Source organism: Macrobrachium rosenbergii, chromosome 31, assembly GCF_040412425.1.
Source record: "Macrobrachium rosenbergii isolate ZJJX-2024 chromosome 31, ASM4041242v1, whole genome shotgun sequence".
Classification (NCBI taxonomy): domain Eukaryota; kingdom Metazoa; phylum Arthropoda; class Malacostraca; order Decapoda; family Palaemonidae; genus Macrobrachium; species Macrobrachium rosenbergii.
This window is the reverse complement of record NC_089771.1, coordinates 6,981,064-6,999,345: the sequence shown is the minus strand read 5'-3', so window position 1 is coordinate 6,999,345 and position 18,282 is coordinate 6,981,064. Positions and strand designations below refer to the sequence as shown.

General features: G+C 38.4%; 1 protein-coding gene across 1 annotated transcript in view; it reads right to left on the bottom strand.

Moving 5' to 3' along the window:
* Nucleotides 1-1,949: 1,949 nt before the first annotated feature.
* The window catches only part of LOC136855267 (protein turtle homolog A-like), a 43,345-nt gene continuing 27,012 nt past the window's right edge, over nt 1,950-18,282 (bottom strand). Inside the window, 7 exon segments of the mRNA XM_067132167.1 lie at nt 1,950-3,369; nt 3,760-4,184; nt 4,523-4,665; nt 4,769-5,237; nt 16,790-16,948; nt 17,598-17,628; nt 17,735-17,865. Of these exon segments, the coding sequence (XP_066988268.1) occupies nt 2,458-3,369; nt 3,760-4,184; nt 4,523-4,665; nt 4,769-5,237; nt 16,790-16,948; nt 17,598-17,628; nt 17,735-17,865 (2,270 nt within the window). The 3' untranslated portion in view covers nt 1,950-2,457.

The following is an 18,282-nucleotide window of genomic DNA, read 5'->3' as shown; positions in this document are numbered from 1 at the left end:
AAATATCCGCAGTCTCAGGGGATAGGGTTGCTAGTCCTATGCCCTAATAAACCGGTGAAATCAGTCTGGGATCGAGGCAGGGACCTTGCAGACGTGATCCCAGTGTTCTACTATTGATTAACCACATTGGCTCTTATGAATTGAATGTTATAGACCTTCGTTTGTGGATTATTGTTATTATCGTTATTTTTATTCTTGTTTGTCCCTAAATTTCTTCCCCTAAATCCTTAGTTTTCCCAACTATGGATTAAATGACTGGCGAGATTGACCCTTATTTTACTGGCTAAGAACCAAACTGGTAATTGTGGAATGGAGAAATGAATTGGTTGCCAAATAAATTCTCTAACTCTCTTTAGACGTTAGCGGGAATTGAACACAAGCCCATATGACGGTCTAAAGCTCAAGACTCGGCCAACAAAGGGCTTCCCACTATGGTAATGAGGGATTTGACCCTCAGTCAAACCAGTATTACAGGTGGGAACTTCGTCTTTTAGGCGTTAGCTGGAATTGAAATCTGATGGATTTCACGAAATCCCTAGGGAATTTGTGGAATGAGAGACTCGCTTAGTAACAGTTGATCCCCGGGGGCTACCACTAAACAGGGCTAAACAGTGATTCATCTACACTCTCGCTGTGTTTAGTAATTAGCCCTCGGGAATCAAATGTCCCCAAGTGCATTTGATCCCCCAGGGACTAATACTAAACACGGCAAAACACATTTTACCCCCCAGGGGCTAGTACTAAACACGGCGAAACTCTGCAAATGAATCACCGTTTTGCGTGTTTAGTACTAGCCCCTGGGGATCAAATGTTCCTAAGCGAATTGGTCATTTCACAAATTCCCTAGGGATTTCGTGAAATCCCTGATTTCACATATTCCCTGTAACAGGGCAACCAATCAAATCACATATTCAGACTCCAGGTTATTCAGTTCGGGGACGTTTTCGTTAATACCCATTTTTTTTTCAGAATTTTAACCAACGTTCATTGTCCCTGAATCATTACAAAAGATAGCGAACGAATTCAAACAGTGAAAACGGGGTTATTCTTCAATTAAAACCCGTGAAAAAAGACCTGTCCACGTATTCATCTATCGCTCTACCCGCAAAGAATTAAGGCATAAACACTACCATCTTAAATCCCAGACCATTCCACCTACCTACCTTTAAGGTCGAATATTCTCTGAAGAAATCTGGTTCGTACACAATGGAACTCCCTCACAGACGGCGTCTCTGGAGCCTTTGATGCATTATTCAGCCCAATGCTTTCCTAGGAACTGAGGAGTTGGAAGACAGGCTGTTAACTCACCTGGTGGGTTATTAAGGCCTGTGCTTTCCAGATTTCTGCTCAGCGGCCCGGTAATCCGGTAATTCGGATGGCGTACCAGGTGTAGAGTTTCAGTGCAGTTTCTCTAAAGGATGTGTTTAGTTTTTTTTATATTTTCAGGTTTAAAGAAACAAGGCGATATAACTTCAAATTCGTAGCTGGCATCTCGGTTATATCATATGGTTTCGTAATTATAATATACGAATTAAACTAAGAGGAAAGGAGAGAGATATTACAAAAAAAAAAAATACAGATATGACGATTGGCGTTCTACTTCAATCCAAAGTAACAAATCATGCTCCACTATTCTTAGACAATAAATCATATTCTTGGAAGAGAACAAAAGATTTTAAATTTCTCGTAAATAATGATGATTCGAAATGGCTATAGGTAAAAAAAACTATTTTTGATATTCCATTAAATATCCTTAGGGAAATCGGATTTTTTTTTTTACATATTAGTTGGGGAAGACATGTATAATTTTGTGAATGTTCCCGAAAGTTGAGGATTAACAGACGAAGGCAAAAGTTCTATTTTATACAGTATATGCATATAAAAACCATTTCGTTTTCATAGCAATATCAGCAAGATAACGCAATAGCAGGGTAATCACTACACAATCGTCTTTTACAATCGAGGCTTTATTAGCAACATGATACATGCATACATAGAATTTCTGCAATATGCAGATTATACACATAAAAATATAGACTTCCCTTATGAGCCTCTCGAATGTCACGAAGAACAGTCATTGTACAAGAGTTCTGGTCGAGTGTGTCTCGTCCAGATATATAGAACAGAGATTTATATAAAAAAAAGTATACTGACGTTGAGTATATTCAGATTCAAGATGAGGTCTTTGCAACATCTGTTGCAAATATCCACAATCGATCTTTTCTGAAACTTCTAAATCTATCTGTCAGTTGCGCAGTGTGAGACTGTAGTACAGTATCCCACAATGTCATTTCAAAGAGATAGTTTCCCTGTGTTATTTCACATAATTTCCGAGTGTTTACCATTAAGACATAACGATACCTGAGAGTTCAGGAAAAATACTGTTGATAAACGAGAGTGAATGTTTTTCCGTGAGTTCAAACCTGAAAGGTGTTGACTTGGAGTTCAGGAATTATACTACACCGAGCTTTCTCTCCGACAGACGTCAGGATGTACCGGAGGGGTATAATCTCTTCGACCAACCTGTTTGGCCCCGAGACCTTTGTTTGTGGGTACAGCTATAGGCAACTTCTGGGTAGAATCCTTTTCTTTTTCCCTAATCTCTGGAATGGCTTTGCCTCTCTTTCCAGAAGCTTTCGGAAGAGTTGCTATTGTGTAAACTGGAGTTGTAGTCAGCTGGACCCCAGTTCCTTCATAATCAGGTTTTGTAGACAATAAAAGAAGTTCTCCATTATCTGCTTTGTATAAAGTGACAGGTACTCCAATCTCACTTCTGTCTAAGCTAAGAATTCTAGCTGGATCTCTTTTTGGATGCTCTGACTCCAGTATTGATTCATGCTGCAGTGAGGAATGCAAGTTCTGCTTCTTGGGAGGTATCTCGCCTTTGTTAGTAACTGGATTGACGACCTCCTTGGGAGAAACTGCAATGCAAATTACCTCAACTGGTGACACAATTTCTCCCCGAGCGGGAGGTCCCCTCTTGCTTAATCCTAAGTGTACTTCTCGCGAGGAAGGGTCTACAGGCATCTCCCTCAAAGGGATGGCTACAGGGATGCCTTCATGGGATATCTTCGAACTACGGCGACCGCCTTCGGGAGTCTCATATAAATCCTTTGTAGGTGAGCATGTTGTGGTCATATCTATGAAGGAGGTAGAATGCCTGCATCTCAAATCTTCCCCAGATGATGCCTTTTCTTGTGATCTTAAAACTCTGTCTATAGGTATGGCAATGTAAGGTTGATCTAATTCACCTCTAGAAAATGATTTAGATGACGAACTTCCCTTTTCTCTAGGGATCTTCACTTCATTGTCAGATTCTGATTCAGACACTCCTGAGTCCTCACTCTGATAATGGGATGGGTTCAGCCTCTGAAAAGATTGGGGTAGTTTTGTATCTAGACAAGACAAGAAGTTAAATTAGGTATATTATGAAAAATACTATCATCAGTACCCACAGTGCCATGTAACACAGAGGGCCACATATGAAATAATTATATAGGAGCTAAACTAACAAAGCAACCGGATAAATCATAATTTATAGTCAAAGTGTGTTAATGAAGTCCATTTGTAATCACAAATGTTGAAATAGACAGATTAGTTAATTAGTGAAGAATGTACAACAAACTTGTTAATGAGATGAACAGTTGTGTTAATGATGGATAAGTAAGCAAAATGCTAAAGGGTCATCCCTCTGAGATTAAATGGCTTCCCAACGGTTGTAAAGTGAACCTTACTATGTAGTATCCAAATTGAACTTACTTGTCTACCTAGGTCACATGGTTGATGTTGTTTTGGTGACTCTGAGGAATGTGTTTGTACCATGCCAGTCAGAAGAGCAGCACTTCTGACACTTTCTTCAGTAATTTCGTGAGTTTCATCTGTGTCCTCTCTGTCACCAGAAGGGTAAATGTGCTTGGAGTAAGTGAATATTGGATCTATTTCTTCTTTAGTGTGTTCCTCTTGGACACACGGAACAATGTCCAAATGTTTTATGGACTGCACAACATCTGGGTCTAATCCTTCGGTAGAGGAGGATGCCAGTGTCTTCTTAGCAACTGGTTTTCTAGGACAAGAGTAGGACCTTCTAACAACGACTACCGTAACCAACAGCAACACCAGGATCACCCCCACAACTCCCAAGGCAGCACCGACAATAGGAGGAACTTCCACAGCCGATTCTTGTACTAGAGAAAAATATGGGACAGAAGCTGTTATATACATGGAAATAATCACCTGTCTATAAAACGATCAGATTGTTGAGCCCACTCTCTATTGTGGAACTGATGTTTGATGTTAATTGTGAATAAAAGGAAGAAGAATGAAACTGCTGAGATGAACTCTATGCATTTACTGAGTATCTCGACTAAGAACTGGAAGGGTTAGAAATGCATCGACACACATAAGTGGTAGAAAAGTAAGTGTAGGAGAAGGGGTGGATTACAGTGTTCTGAGCTGGTTTGGTCATATGGAAAGAATGGAAGTGATAGGAAAAACTACAAGAAAATGACAATAATAGTCTAACCTGGAGCTGCTCTATGTTGGGCACTGCTAGTCTGAACCTTCATGGTGACTGGGTCACTTCGACCCCGAATATTATGACCCACGATGTTCAGGATGACTCCCTTACCTGCCTCCATTCCACTGACCACCCACTCGGGATACTCACTGTTTGGGAGATAAGTTTAAAATTACAGGTGAGCTACTCAACATCTCTGAAGAAAATTTTTAAAAGATCTAATTTATTATCAGTGATAGTGCTCTGCCTTACCTACTGATATTTGCAAGGACCAGACCATCCTGCCACGCCTCCAGCAGGAAATTCTGGGGCAGCCCTCCGTCAAATCCCTCCACACAAGTCACAGCAAGAGCAGGTTTGAGGGCATCAGGGTTGACGGTCGTGGCCGAGCAATTGGTGGGCACATCAGGTGGCCCCGCTGGTACGAGGTTGACAACGCACGGCTTCTTCTGACGCCCGACGTTATTCGTTGCCCGGCAGAGCAGTCGACCGTAGTCTTCCCGTCTTTCGGGCACGACCGTGAGGGTGGACGTCAGGCCCTCGACGACGTACTTGTCGAGGGACAGAATCTCCTCGCTGCCGTCAGTCCTCTTCCGCACCCAGGACCAGATCAAGTCGGAAGGAGGTTCGGCCTCAACTCTGCACTTGGCCTTCACAACCGTACCTCGAGCTGCCCCTTGGGTCCTCTCTTGGCCTGCTGACCCGGCGCATATGGGGGCATCTGGAAACCAGCCATTTGTTGCGAATTAGTTGTTAGTCAGTGACAGATGATCTTGTCTTAATATCCTTAAGTATTTCTTCTAAGGAAATTGGATTTGAAACGAAAGTTCAAGGGGCTCTCTGCCTACTGTGGCTTTTACTTGGCTGGTCATATGACCAGAGGTTTTATGCATACATATCACTAAAATAAGAAACAATGTAATTGTCAAAGAATTTCTTTTTTCCATTCTGGCCAAATTCTTATTACGTACTGACTCAAGCTTTACGTAGGTCATTCAAACATCCTTCTGCCCCTGAGTTCAGATATTTTAGTCAATTAATTTGTTATTCTATTCTCATCTTCATCTCCTCGTTCTAACATTTCCTCATTCTTAATTATTTAATTCATCTTTCCTACTGCGTCTTACTCTGATAAACTTTTTCTTTAAAGCCATGCAATTTTGACTTGATTCATGTGTGAATAACTTTCATTATCTAGTTCATTTTTTCCATGTATTTTCTCGCTCGACAAACCACAAAGAAGAATCCAAATTGTCCCCTGAGGCATTGTTCACATTCAGAAAATAATTAGACAAATAGATAACAGTCCTTAAAAAGTAGTGATTCAGTCTAATAATAATGAAAGATTGTCCATACCTCACTGTCATTAACAAGATTCCTAGTTTGGATTTCAAATATACAATTACAGATTATCATGCAAGTTGAAAATTTTCTTTTACTTTCTCTTCTTATTTTCAAAAAAAAAATTCATGAATGTTATAACTTTCCTCTCGAACACATTTCATTCAGAATCAAATATTCCTTAATTTTTGTAAAATGAGGAGCATTCCTATTACCAGTTCTCATATCCTTCCAAGGACAATATGTATTAAAAAACTCAACATTCCTATATCTTCATTTGGACACATGTAAATTGTCTTAGTGACGTCAATATTTGTTTTATCTCCTATAAACAATATAAACTTTTTGTTATTTATTATTTTCATAACATCAAAGAGGGAATATTTTTTCAATGCAATCTTTCTCTATCATTAATCTCTTATATCAAAAGGATTCTTTCAGTGAAATTTTTGAGTATGTAAGAATTAAAATAGTATTCACTCTTTTGGTGGATATAAGTTAATGATGAATAGACATAAGATATATATATATATATATATATATATATATATATATATATATATATATATATATATATATATATATATATATATATATATATAAAGACAAAATCCATGAAGAGAAGAGAAAAAATGGATTGCTGCAAGGCCTTTCGACTTGTAGTCCTTTACTTAGCAGACTGAAGAAATATAAAAATAAGTTTACAAAGAAAGCTCGTATAAATGACAGATGGGGATTACGAAGGAAAAAAAATATGTACCTGGAATCCAACACAATTGAAGAATTAGCAGACCTACCAAAATAGGGTTAATATTTAAGAGATTTTACAAAGGATCAGGCTCAACGGCTCTGAAGCACGAACAGGACAATTAAAAGATTATACAAGGAAGGTGACTGACCACAAAATGAATCTTATAAAAGTACAACTCAATAGTTCTCATTTTGGTAAACAATAAACATTTTTACAAGGTGAACATTTTCACAAAATAATACATATCAAACATATGAATACATAGAAAATATATTTAAGGTAACTCATTTTTAATTAAGTCAGTGTTTTTATCTTTTTATCGTACTAACAAACTGGAAAACAGAGTTGGTGTTGGTTCCTTGAAAATCAGGAAATAATCTGCTGTCGTTTTGGGATTCTTAGCCCTGGCACGTATTATTTGGATTCCTGTATAAGTAAAATTTTCAAGAATGACCTAAAAGATAAAATCACTGACTTAATTAAAAATTAGTTACCTTCTATATGTTTTCTATGTATTCGTATACTTAATATAATCATTTTGTAAAAATATTCTCCTTGTAAGAATTTTTATTGCTTACCAAAATGAGAATTATTGAGTTGTACTTTTATCAAAAAAATGTTGTGGTCAGTCACCTTCTTTTAACTGTCCTATTCTTGCTTCTGAGCCGTTGAGCCTAATCCTTTGTAAAATCTCTTAAATATCAACCCTATTTTAGTAGGTCTGCTAATTCTTCAATTGCGTTGGATTCCAGGTACATATTTTTTTCCTTTGTAATCCCCATCTGTCATTTATACGAGCTTTCTTTGTAAACTTATTTTTATATTTCTTCAGTCTGCTAAGTAAAGGACGACAAGTCAAAAGGCCTTGTTTCTCTTTCCTTCATAGATTTTGTCTTTATTTATATATTCATCACTCTCCCAGCTTAATCTCTTTCCTATATCTACTGTAGATAACCTTTGTATCTATGAATTTATATATATATATATATGTATATATATATATATATATATATATATATATATATATATATATATATATATATATATATATATATATATATATATATATATATATATATATATATATATATATATATATATATATATATATATATATATATATATATATATATATATATATATATATATATACACACAGTATATATATAATATGAAATTTTCATCACACCATGATTCATATACAATCATGAAGCTACAAATGTCGCTTGATGTCCAATTCACGCTACTTCGGGGAATATCACCGAAGGGGAATTTATTTTTAAGTGATAAATGGATCGGTACCCGGCAGAACGAACCGATCCATATACCACTTTAAATTAAAAATTCCCTTCCGGTGATAATTTCATCGAGGACATTCCCTGAGTAGCGTGAGTTGGATATTAAACGACATTTGTAGCTTCATGATTATACATATACATATATATATATATATATATATATATATATATATATATATATATATATATATATATATATATATATATATATATATGTGTGTGTGTGTGTGTGTGTGTGTGTGTGTGTGTGTGTATGTAAGATACATAGATGACATCTTGACTATTAAAAGGGTGAAAGAAAAGAATTACGCAAGTTCCTTCAAAACATAAACTAAATGAACAAATTAAGTTTAGAAGAAGAGAGAGAGAGAGAAATTCCATTCTTGGAAGGGGAAATTTTACAAAACAATTTACACTGAAAGAAGACACATAACATTTCATAAATAAAAACGTTCTCAAGCCACAGGAAAGAAATTAAGACGGGAGTAATGTTGAAGAGCTGGAATACTTCGATGAAGAGGGAAGGACACACATCAAATCAAGAAAAAACTATTTTGGGGAGAGGGAAGTGGAAAGAAAATGAATATTTGAAAGGGGAAAAAAAATAATTACAGTCCCGGGCAACATTGCATCCCTCAGCAGGAAAGTATATGATTTTAAGCTGATAGGCAGTTACAAAAACACGACTAGAAACAAAATAGTTAGGAGTAAAAAAACGGTAGAGGGGTGGGGGGGGAGGTTAGTGGGGGTATGTATGGCAGCGTGCCTACACTGTGGAGAGAGCAAAACATTAGGCCCTACAATCAGTCGTCGTCGGTTGATAAGTACTGCTGAGAAAAAGGCCACAGAATAAACTGGGAGAACATGAACTTCTCATACAAAAACAAATAAAACGGCCAGAGTTATTGTAGAAAACGCCTTCATACCATGAGCAAATAATGTGACAGCAGGGAACACTGGTCTATCAACGAAGATCATTTACAAAACAATAGAAAAGAGGGCATACAAAAAGACAAAGAGACCACGTGGACAACGAGCCCTTGGAAGAAGCCTCGGGCAGAGAAAGGTCAAGGGCATGAGGGCTGGGCTACACAGGAGATGAGGGCTAATTAAAGGATTGAAGAAAGCCAGCACACACAATTGGAACAAGGGCCTTAATTCCCTCCCCACCAGACGCATATAAATACAGCTGGGCCACGTGTCTAGTCATTTTACGGCGTAATACCAGACGATGAGGGCATTTAGCCCTGGAAAGGTTGTCACTTTTCCTGAATAAATATCTCTGCCAGATACCATCCTGCTTAAATGAGCTCCTGTTATAAACTGTAATAATGCACGGAACAATTGTGCAAGTGACAATGTTTAATATACACACACACACACACACACACACACACACACACACACACACACACACACACACACATATATATATATATATATATATATATATATATATATATATATATATATATATATATATATTGACTAACTCATATTCACATGCTAATTTGATTTATTTTATCTATTTCACAACCATGATGAATAAATGACATTCCAGGTGACAATAATAATAATAATAATAATAATAATAATAATAATAATAATAATAATATAAATAATAATAATATAATAATAATAATAATAATAATAATAATAATAACAATAATAATAATAATAATAAGAGGAAGAAGAAAAAAACATCTGCAACAACAACATCCACAACCACAACAACAACACCATTACAGTAACAAAGGGACCCAACCCAACCCTTAGCCAACAGCCCTTAGCACACACCCTGGGAGTACAAAGGGCCTCAGATTACAGCTGAGGAGGAAGTTTCTCCTTCTCTTCTCTCCGAGGCAAATGTTTTATTACACATTTTTATGAGACGTTTAAACAAGGCAATCTGTCACGAAGCTTTCTTTTAGGGAAGCTTCAGGGACTGTCTGTCTGTTTCTCTCTGTCTGTCTGTGTCCTCAGGGCCTGTCTGTGTCCTCAGGGCCCGTCTGTGTCTTCAGGGCCTGTCTGTGTCCTCAGGGCCTGTCCGTGTCCTCAGGGCCTGTCTGTGTCCTCGGGGCCTGTCTGTGTCCTCAGGGCCTGTCTGTGTCTTCAGGGCCTGTCTGTGTCTTCAGGGCCTGTCTGTGTCCTCAGGGCCTGTCTGTGTCCTCAGGGCCTGTCTGTATCTTCAGGGCCTGTCTGTGTCCTCAGGGCCTGTCTGTGTCTTCAGGACCTGTCTGTGTCCTCAGGGCCTGTCTGTGTCCTCAGGGCCTGTCTGTGTCCTCAGGGCCTGTCTGTGTCCTCAGGGCCTGTCTGTGTCCTCAGGGCCTGTCTGTGTCCTCAGGGCCTGTCTGTGTCCTCTGTGTCTGTCTGTGTCCTCAGGGCCTCTCTGTGTCCTCAGGGCCTGTCTGTGTCCTCAGGGCCTGTCTGTGTCCTCAGGGCCTGTCTGTGTCCTCAGGGCCTGTCTGTGTCCTCAGGGCCTGTCTGTGTCCTCAGGGCCTGTCTGTGTCCTCAGGGCCTGTCTGTGTCCTCAGGGCCTGTCTGTGTCCTCAGGGCCTGTCTGTGTCCTCAGGGCCTATAATAAGTCCTCAGGGCCTGCTGAGTGCCACTGCACACAGGGGAATTGCTCTGGGCAAGTCCTCAGGCCTGCTTGTCCTCATACCAGCACTGTAGGTTCCCAGGGCCTGTATGTGACTTGTATGTCCTTGTAAGACCTGGGAGTGCCACTCCTGATTGTGAGTCAGAAATTTATAATATATATATATATATATATATATGATATATATATATCAGAAATTTATATATACTGTATATATATATATATATATATATATATATATATATATATATATATATATATATATATATATGTTTATGCTCCATATATATTTACATACTCTCTCTCTCTCTCCCTCTCTCTCTCTCTCTCTCTATTCCCAATAACGAAGAACTTGCCAAGAGATTCGTGAGTTGAAGTAAATATTAACAACACGCAGTCTAGAATAAATAGGGCAAGATTCTTTCCAATCTATTTGATGTTCAGAGGAAGACAAGAATTTTTTTTTTTAAATCCATAGCAAAGATTTTCTTTGAAGAATATGTTGCGTTTTTTTAATTCTCATTCTTTCAAGGAGAGCGAGATAGCGATTACGTAATATTTTGCTTCGTTAAGAATTAATATTGTTTTTTTTTTTTTTTTTGGAAGCATACATAGTATCATTTAAGCACAGAGGGTCATTCTTTACTGACAAGCGTGTACTGTGGAAAGGTTAAGACAGTATGTTGTAAGTACGCATCACAAAAACTGCTTAAGATGATAACAATATACGGTTTTGGTCTCTCTTCTCTCTCTCTCTCTCTCTCTCTCTCTCTCACTCACACATTTTCAGCCTCTCCACCACAACAATGCTATTCGTTAGCGTACGTACATGACTTTCATCAAGTTGCATTCCCCAAACTACGGCTCTTCAGCAATTCTTCATAAATATTTTCGCGATTCTCCCTTTCTCCCTCTTCCAGCCTGACCCATAAACTTGACCCAGCAATCAGCAGCAGTTTCTTCTGGGTACTACCCTGGGGTAACTAGCAAGGCACCTTCTTTCACTTAGTCAGTCAGACCCAACTCGCCAATTACGTCGTATGCTTATTCTGCTTCCGTGGAACTTACCGCTCTGTTCAGCGTTTATTCCAAGTTCTTAGTGATTTAGCAGGACACTTGAGCCCACATCGTTTGTCACCCACAACGAGCAAATACCACAGCACCCACATCTTACAATTTCCAAGGCCATCATGTTCTGGCAGCCAAGAGTCTATTACTGTTTCACGGCTGTACGTTTGGAAACGGCAAGACCACACATACACACACAGACACTCACACAGACACATCACGGCAGTCCTGTCACCAGCCATCATCTCTGACATTTACAGATCCTTTAACACACACACACACACACATAAAGGGGATGGGGGCGTTGAGGCAACAACCAATCCACCCACACGCGACCACCCAAGTCCTTGCTATCGACTCAACGAGGGCGGCGGCGGTCGTTTGGGATTATAATTCCGAAGCGTCAGTCCAGTGACCAGCGAGAGATGTTGTCTTCCAGAGCTGCGCTGGCCTATAGGGAATTAAGCGGATATGAATTATTGATGGTCAGCCATTTGATATTTGGCTTTTCTTAATTGTCGGTTACCTCGGCGTGAACTCGGCTGTCGTGAAACGTTAGGTAGATAATGAGATATTCGTATTTATTTTGTTACCCAGTACATATGATGGCTTATCCATCAATGTACGCACAACATACGCACATATCTTCATTATCTATCACCGTAAACTTGTTTGAATCAAAGGAATGAGAAAAACAATCGAATAAAAGGCTATTATAAGTTCCTAACACACTGAGTCAAAAAAAAAAAGCTGATCAGGTTTTACTTAAAAAAACATGTAGAATTCATCCACACGGTAGTTGCAGCGCCATTCAAGTCTATCAGTCTTAAAAGAGAATGTGAGTCACATTAGATAAAATAACACCCAAGGAAAAGTAAATGTTCCATCTGGAAACGCGAAATGGCACTATCGAAAAAGTCAGGACGCCATTAGCAACAGTGAATACTCTTTGCTTCCCATAACAGCTTTCAGACAAAGTCGATCTTTGTCAAATATTTGGGAAACATGACGTCATTTGTCAAATATTTGGAACACGATGCCTTTGTCAAATATTTGGGACACGACGTCCTTTGTCAAATATTTGGGACACGACGTCCTTTGTCAAATATTTGGGACACAACGTCCTTTGTCAAATATTTGGGACACGACTTCTTTTGTCAAATATTTGGGACACGACGTCCTTTGTCAAATATTTGGGACACGACGTCCTTTGTCAAATATTTGGGACACGACGTCCTTTGTCAAATATTTGGGACCAGACGTCCTTTGTCAAATATTTGGGACACGACGTCCTTTTGTCGACGACCTTTTGTCAAATATTTCAAATATTTTGCCCATTTTTGTCAAATATTTGGGACACGACGACACGATTTTGTCAAATATTTGGGACACGTCCTTTGACGTCCTTTGTTAAATATTTGGAACACAACGTCCTTTGTCAAATATTTGTCAAATATTTGGGACACGACGTCCTTTGTTAAATATTTGGGACACGGCATCCTTTGTCAAATATTTCGTCTTTTGTCAAATATTTCTTTATTAAATATTTGGGACATGACGCCTTTGTCAAATAATTGGGACGACATCCTTTGTCAAATATTTGGGACACGACGTCCTTTGTCAAATGTTTACGTCCTTTTCAAATATTTGGGACACGACGTCCTTTGTCAAATATTTGGGAACACGTCCTTTGTCAGATATTTGGGACGTCCTTTGTCAAATATTTGGGACACGACGTCCTTTGTCAAATATTTGGGGATGACCTTTGTCAAATATTTGGGACACATTCTTTGTCAAATATTTATTTGTTAAATAGACATTAACGTCCTTTGTCAAATATTTGGGACACGACGTCCTTTGTTAAATATTTGGGACACACGACGTCCTTTGTCAGATATTTGGGACAAGACGTCCTTTGTCAAATATTTGGGACATGACGTTCTTTGTCAAATATTTGGGACACGGTGTCTTTGTCAAATATTTGGAACACGTGACGTCCTTTGTCAAATATTTGGGACACACGATGTCCTTTGTTAAATATTTGGGACACACGACGTTCTTTGTCAAATATTTGGGACACAACGTCCTTTGTCAAATATTTGGGACACGACATCTTTTGTCAAATATTTGGGACACATGGCATCCTTTGTCAAATATTTGGGACATGCGGCGTTCTTTGTCAAATATTTGGGACATGCGGTGTCCTCTGTCAAACATTTGGGACATGCAATGTCCATTCTCAAATATTTAGGATACACACCATTCTTTGTCAAATATTTTGGACATGCGACATCCTTTTGTCAAATATTTGGGACACACAATGTCCTTTCTCAAGTACTTGGGACATGCAACGTCCTTTGTCAAATATTTGGGACACGCAACATCTTTTTTCAATTATTTGGGACACGTGACGTCCATTGTCAAATATCTGGGACACACAGCTTCCTCTGTCAAATATTTGGGACACGTGATGTCCTTTGTCAAGTATTTAGGACACGTGACGTCCTTTGTCAAATAAGACGGAGGCGACTGTAGAAGGCAAAGCTGAACGAGCTTTGTACAAAGCACACCCTTCCCCTCCTTATCTCTTGTGCCTTTGCAAGTCCTCGCTTGACCTTCTATGACCTCAGAAGGTCACACGACTGGTGAGGCGTTTTCCTTTTAATTCTAAACTTGTGAACGTTTTCGTTGCATTAAACGCAAAAAAAAAGAGTTATATAACGAAGGCTAAAAGTGTGTAAAATAAGAGATATACATAAAATTCTGCTTAGACTAATTTCAGTTTGACAGTTAAAAATGCACAGATATGCTGAGTTATTGTCAAAACTACAGAATAAAGAATAACAGTAAATAATAAAATGATTTCATGGACATGTCTAGAAAGAAATAAAAAAAAAAAAACTTTGTGAAAGATAAAAATATTTCAAAACCAGACAACAGTCTGAAGGAAATATAAACTTTTTATTTCCTTCTGAGTGCCTGACCCAGTTTCTGAAATATATCGCTTATGTACAAAATATCTCAGAGATTTGAAGTGGTAAATGAGGTGATAAAATCAACGCCTTACAATTCTTTCTCATACAATATACCTAAAAATTATAATGTAGAAAGGTAATGAGGAAAGTGGAGAAAGACTATATTTGACGTTTGTATCAGAAGACCTAAAATTAAAATGTTTTATTTATACGAAATTATAAGTTAAAAGTTAACTTGATTGTTAGTTTTGAAAAGAAGTTTGAAACAAACAAACAAAAAATTTACCTGGAATCGTATTTCACGTGAAAATTGGAAGCCGAATATTTGTCAATACTGATCGTTCGATTAAAGAATAAAGGACATCATTGGTTTCTTGTGGTGACGAACCTTGATGCACATTATGAAGAATAATTCTAATTCCGATGGATATCTTGAAAGTGTTTATGATTGCATTATTCAAATGTGTGATCATATTGTGTTATATAACTTCTTTTATTTATGAACAGATATTTAGCACTCCCGTTGAATGTTCGCTACCCTTTGGCAGAAGAGATTTTCTCCCGAATAACAGTTGCATAACACGTTTGCTAGGATAAAGCCAAATTAAATTTAATTCTGGAATATATATTTATCTAGTCATTCATTTTTGCAAGCTACCGACCAATCAATTACGAGTATAACTGGTTCCTACTGGTCCATTTATATATATTGAAATAAATATATTTTTGAGTTACGAATTTGCTTTTTTCATAGTGCAGAGCTCAAGTCCCGACTAAAAGTCGCAGATGGTCTGGGAAACTGTTTAGAATAGTATTTCTGTTTATAGGATCATCCACTATAATCCACTGCGAAAATCTACGCAAGAAGGAACCAACCTTTAAGATTGTTTCTTAGGAGCTCCGTCTTCACGTATTTCAGAATATTACAGAATTGTCAGCGTAAAAGAAAAGTTCATATGATTTTAAATGGTTTTTTCTCCAAAAGGTTTCACTGTTTTCTTTATTACCTCAGAGATTGTAATTCCATTTTCTTGAAGGTCTCTGATAAACTGATTGTGTGAGAGAGAAGCATTGTCTTTGCGTAAAAGACAGTTCATATGGCTTTAAGAGAGAGAGAATGGACTTTTTTTTCTCCAGAAAATCGGAGACAGATAAACAACTGCATGTTTTCTTCAGATGTACATATACTCAGATTACTTGAAAACAAAGTGAAATTTCTTGATTTATCAAATCGCCCCTCCCAGTCCCACCCCATTGCCCCCCAGGAAAAAGCCCGTGAGACAAATGAATGAAAGAGAGATCCTGAGAGAAGCCATGACCCCCAAATACGCATCAAGAACCATCTCAGAATCTCATGACATCTCCCGCACTTCATCAGATTTCGAGGTCTGGACAAACAGATACTCAAACAGACAGGCAGCTAAAGCATACTGGTTTTTATATCTGAGAATGGCTTGGACAGCATGCCAAAACCGGTCCTGATCGACAACCCGTGTTTAATCTTCCTGTGGTAAATCACCTTGAAAATGAAAAGAATGACCAATTTCTGCATTGAGATCTGAAATGCCTTCCCTCCCAGCCGAAACCGGTCCCACCCAGTGTTTAATCTTCCCTGTGGTAAATCACACACCCCCGGGGGAAACAATAGCCAGTTTCCACAAATGAATGAAATTGAAACCGGTCCTGATAACCAGTGTTTAATCTTCCTGTGGTAAATGACACCACGGGGAAAATGGGTGTGAACGCAGTTTCAAGAACCATCTCAGAATCTCAGACATGACATCCGAAACCGGTTCTGATCATCAGATCTTCCTGTGGTAAATCACTGACCACGGGGAAAATGAAACAGGAATCCTGACCAGTTTCTGCATTGTATCTGTGAAACAGACAGGCGAAACCGGTCTTGATCGACAACCAGTGTTTAATCTTGGTTTAAATCACACTTCGGGGAAAATGAAAGAAGAATCCTGACCAGTTTCTGCATTGTATCTGAGAATGCCTTCAGACATGAAGCCGAAACCGGTCCTGATCGACAACCAGTGTTTAATCTTCCCTGTGGTAAATCACACTTGCCCACAGGGAAAATGAAAAAATGGGTGTGAATCCTGACCAGTTTCTGCATTGTATCTGAGAATGCCTTCAGACATGAAGCCGAAACCGGTCCTGATTGACACTCGGTCTTGAATTTTCCCGCATTAAAGCGTCACGCGCATCAAAAAGTCAAATGGACGGAACACTCACGTTGGACTGTCAGCAAAAAGGTATTGCTGACGGTGCGCCCCTGAGCGTTGGTGGCTACGCACGCGTAGAACCCCGAGTGGCTCCTGACGACGCTCCTGATGACGAGCGACTGTTTGCTGATCACGACTCCCGCGCTCATGTTCTGAAGATTTCCTGACCCTGGTGGGTAGAAGAAGAAGAAGAAGAAGAAGAAGAAGAAGAAGGAAGAAGAAGAAGAAGGAGGAGGAGGAGGAGGAGGGGGAGGAGTAGGAGGTAAAGATGAAATACAAGGGGAGGGAAAGTGACGATTTAGTTATTTCAGTAATTAATGAAAGTATAAAACTTTCTTTTTTATCCTTGTGGTATGAATCTTATGGGCAAACAGCTTTCCAAGGTTCTCATTAGAGTGAAAGACACGTTATTTATATATAAACTGTGTAGTTTTTACTTAGATGAAATGTTAAGGAACGATAAATAAAATATTAGTTAGAGAATAAATAATGAGAAATTATTTTACTTCATTGTTCTTGATGATTAACATATCATGGAATGTGATATTTGTTCTGAAATGATGCATAAATTGGTTTTTTGTTAATACTCATATCTCTTTTTTATAATTAAATTAACTCTAACAATGGTAACCTTTTAAAAATACTTATTAAATTTTTATGGCTATTTAGCTAAGAATAATTAATGCAAACTAACTCCAACAGAATTATGATTAAATCGAAACATGTAAAAATAATAAAAATAAAAATGGAAAAACCCTTAAAATCTGTTCAGCCCATCCTGAGACAAACAGAATTTACAAAACAATACATTATCTAACTTATGTAAATGATTAACCCTGGCAAAATACCCTTTTGGAAACAGACTTTGCATTCATGAAAGAGAACCTGGATAAACCTTTTACGCCTCTCGATTCCTTAGACGAAAACAAAGCAAGACTTTCGTCCAGAGCCTTACGTTTTGATACCATTCAATCCGGTGGAACTTCGGGTTCGATTTGATGTGGCACTCGAAGTAGACGTCGTCCTCCTCCTTGATGTTCTCGGCCTCCAGGGGCTTTCCGAGGGTGAGGTCCACGATGGGCTCGTCTAGAAAACAGGTGAGCAGATGCACAGATAAATAGAGAAATGGAGAAAATAGAGAAATAGAGAAATGTGACGATGCGGCATGTTGAAGGTTGTGAAGCTACGGAGGTAGACAGACAGGACGTGAAGGAAAGAGAATATAGAGGATATGAACTGAGAGAGAGAGAGAGAGAGAGAGAGAGAGAGAGAGAGAGAGAGAGAGAGAGAGAGTAAGCAGGAACAAACAATCCCTACGGCACGGCGCAACTCCTTACTGTAACCTTGAATGAGGAACACTCCTCAGATGTCCTTGAATATCTTATGTTTCAAAGCGAACTCCGCACTGAATAAAATAAAAAATAATAAAGTAATGCATCTTTTATGGCATCACTCGATATACCCAGACAAAAGAACAGAGAAACATCGTTATGAAAAATTGCC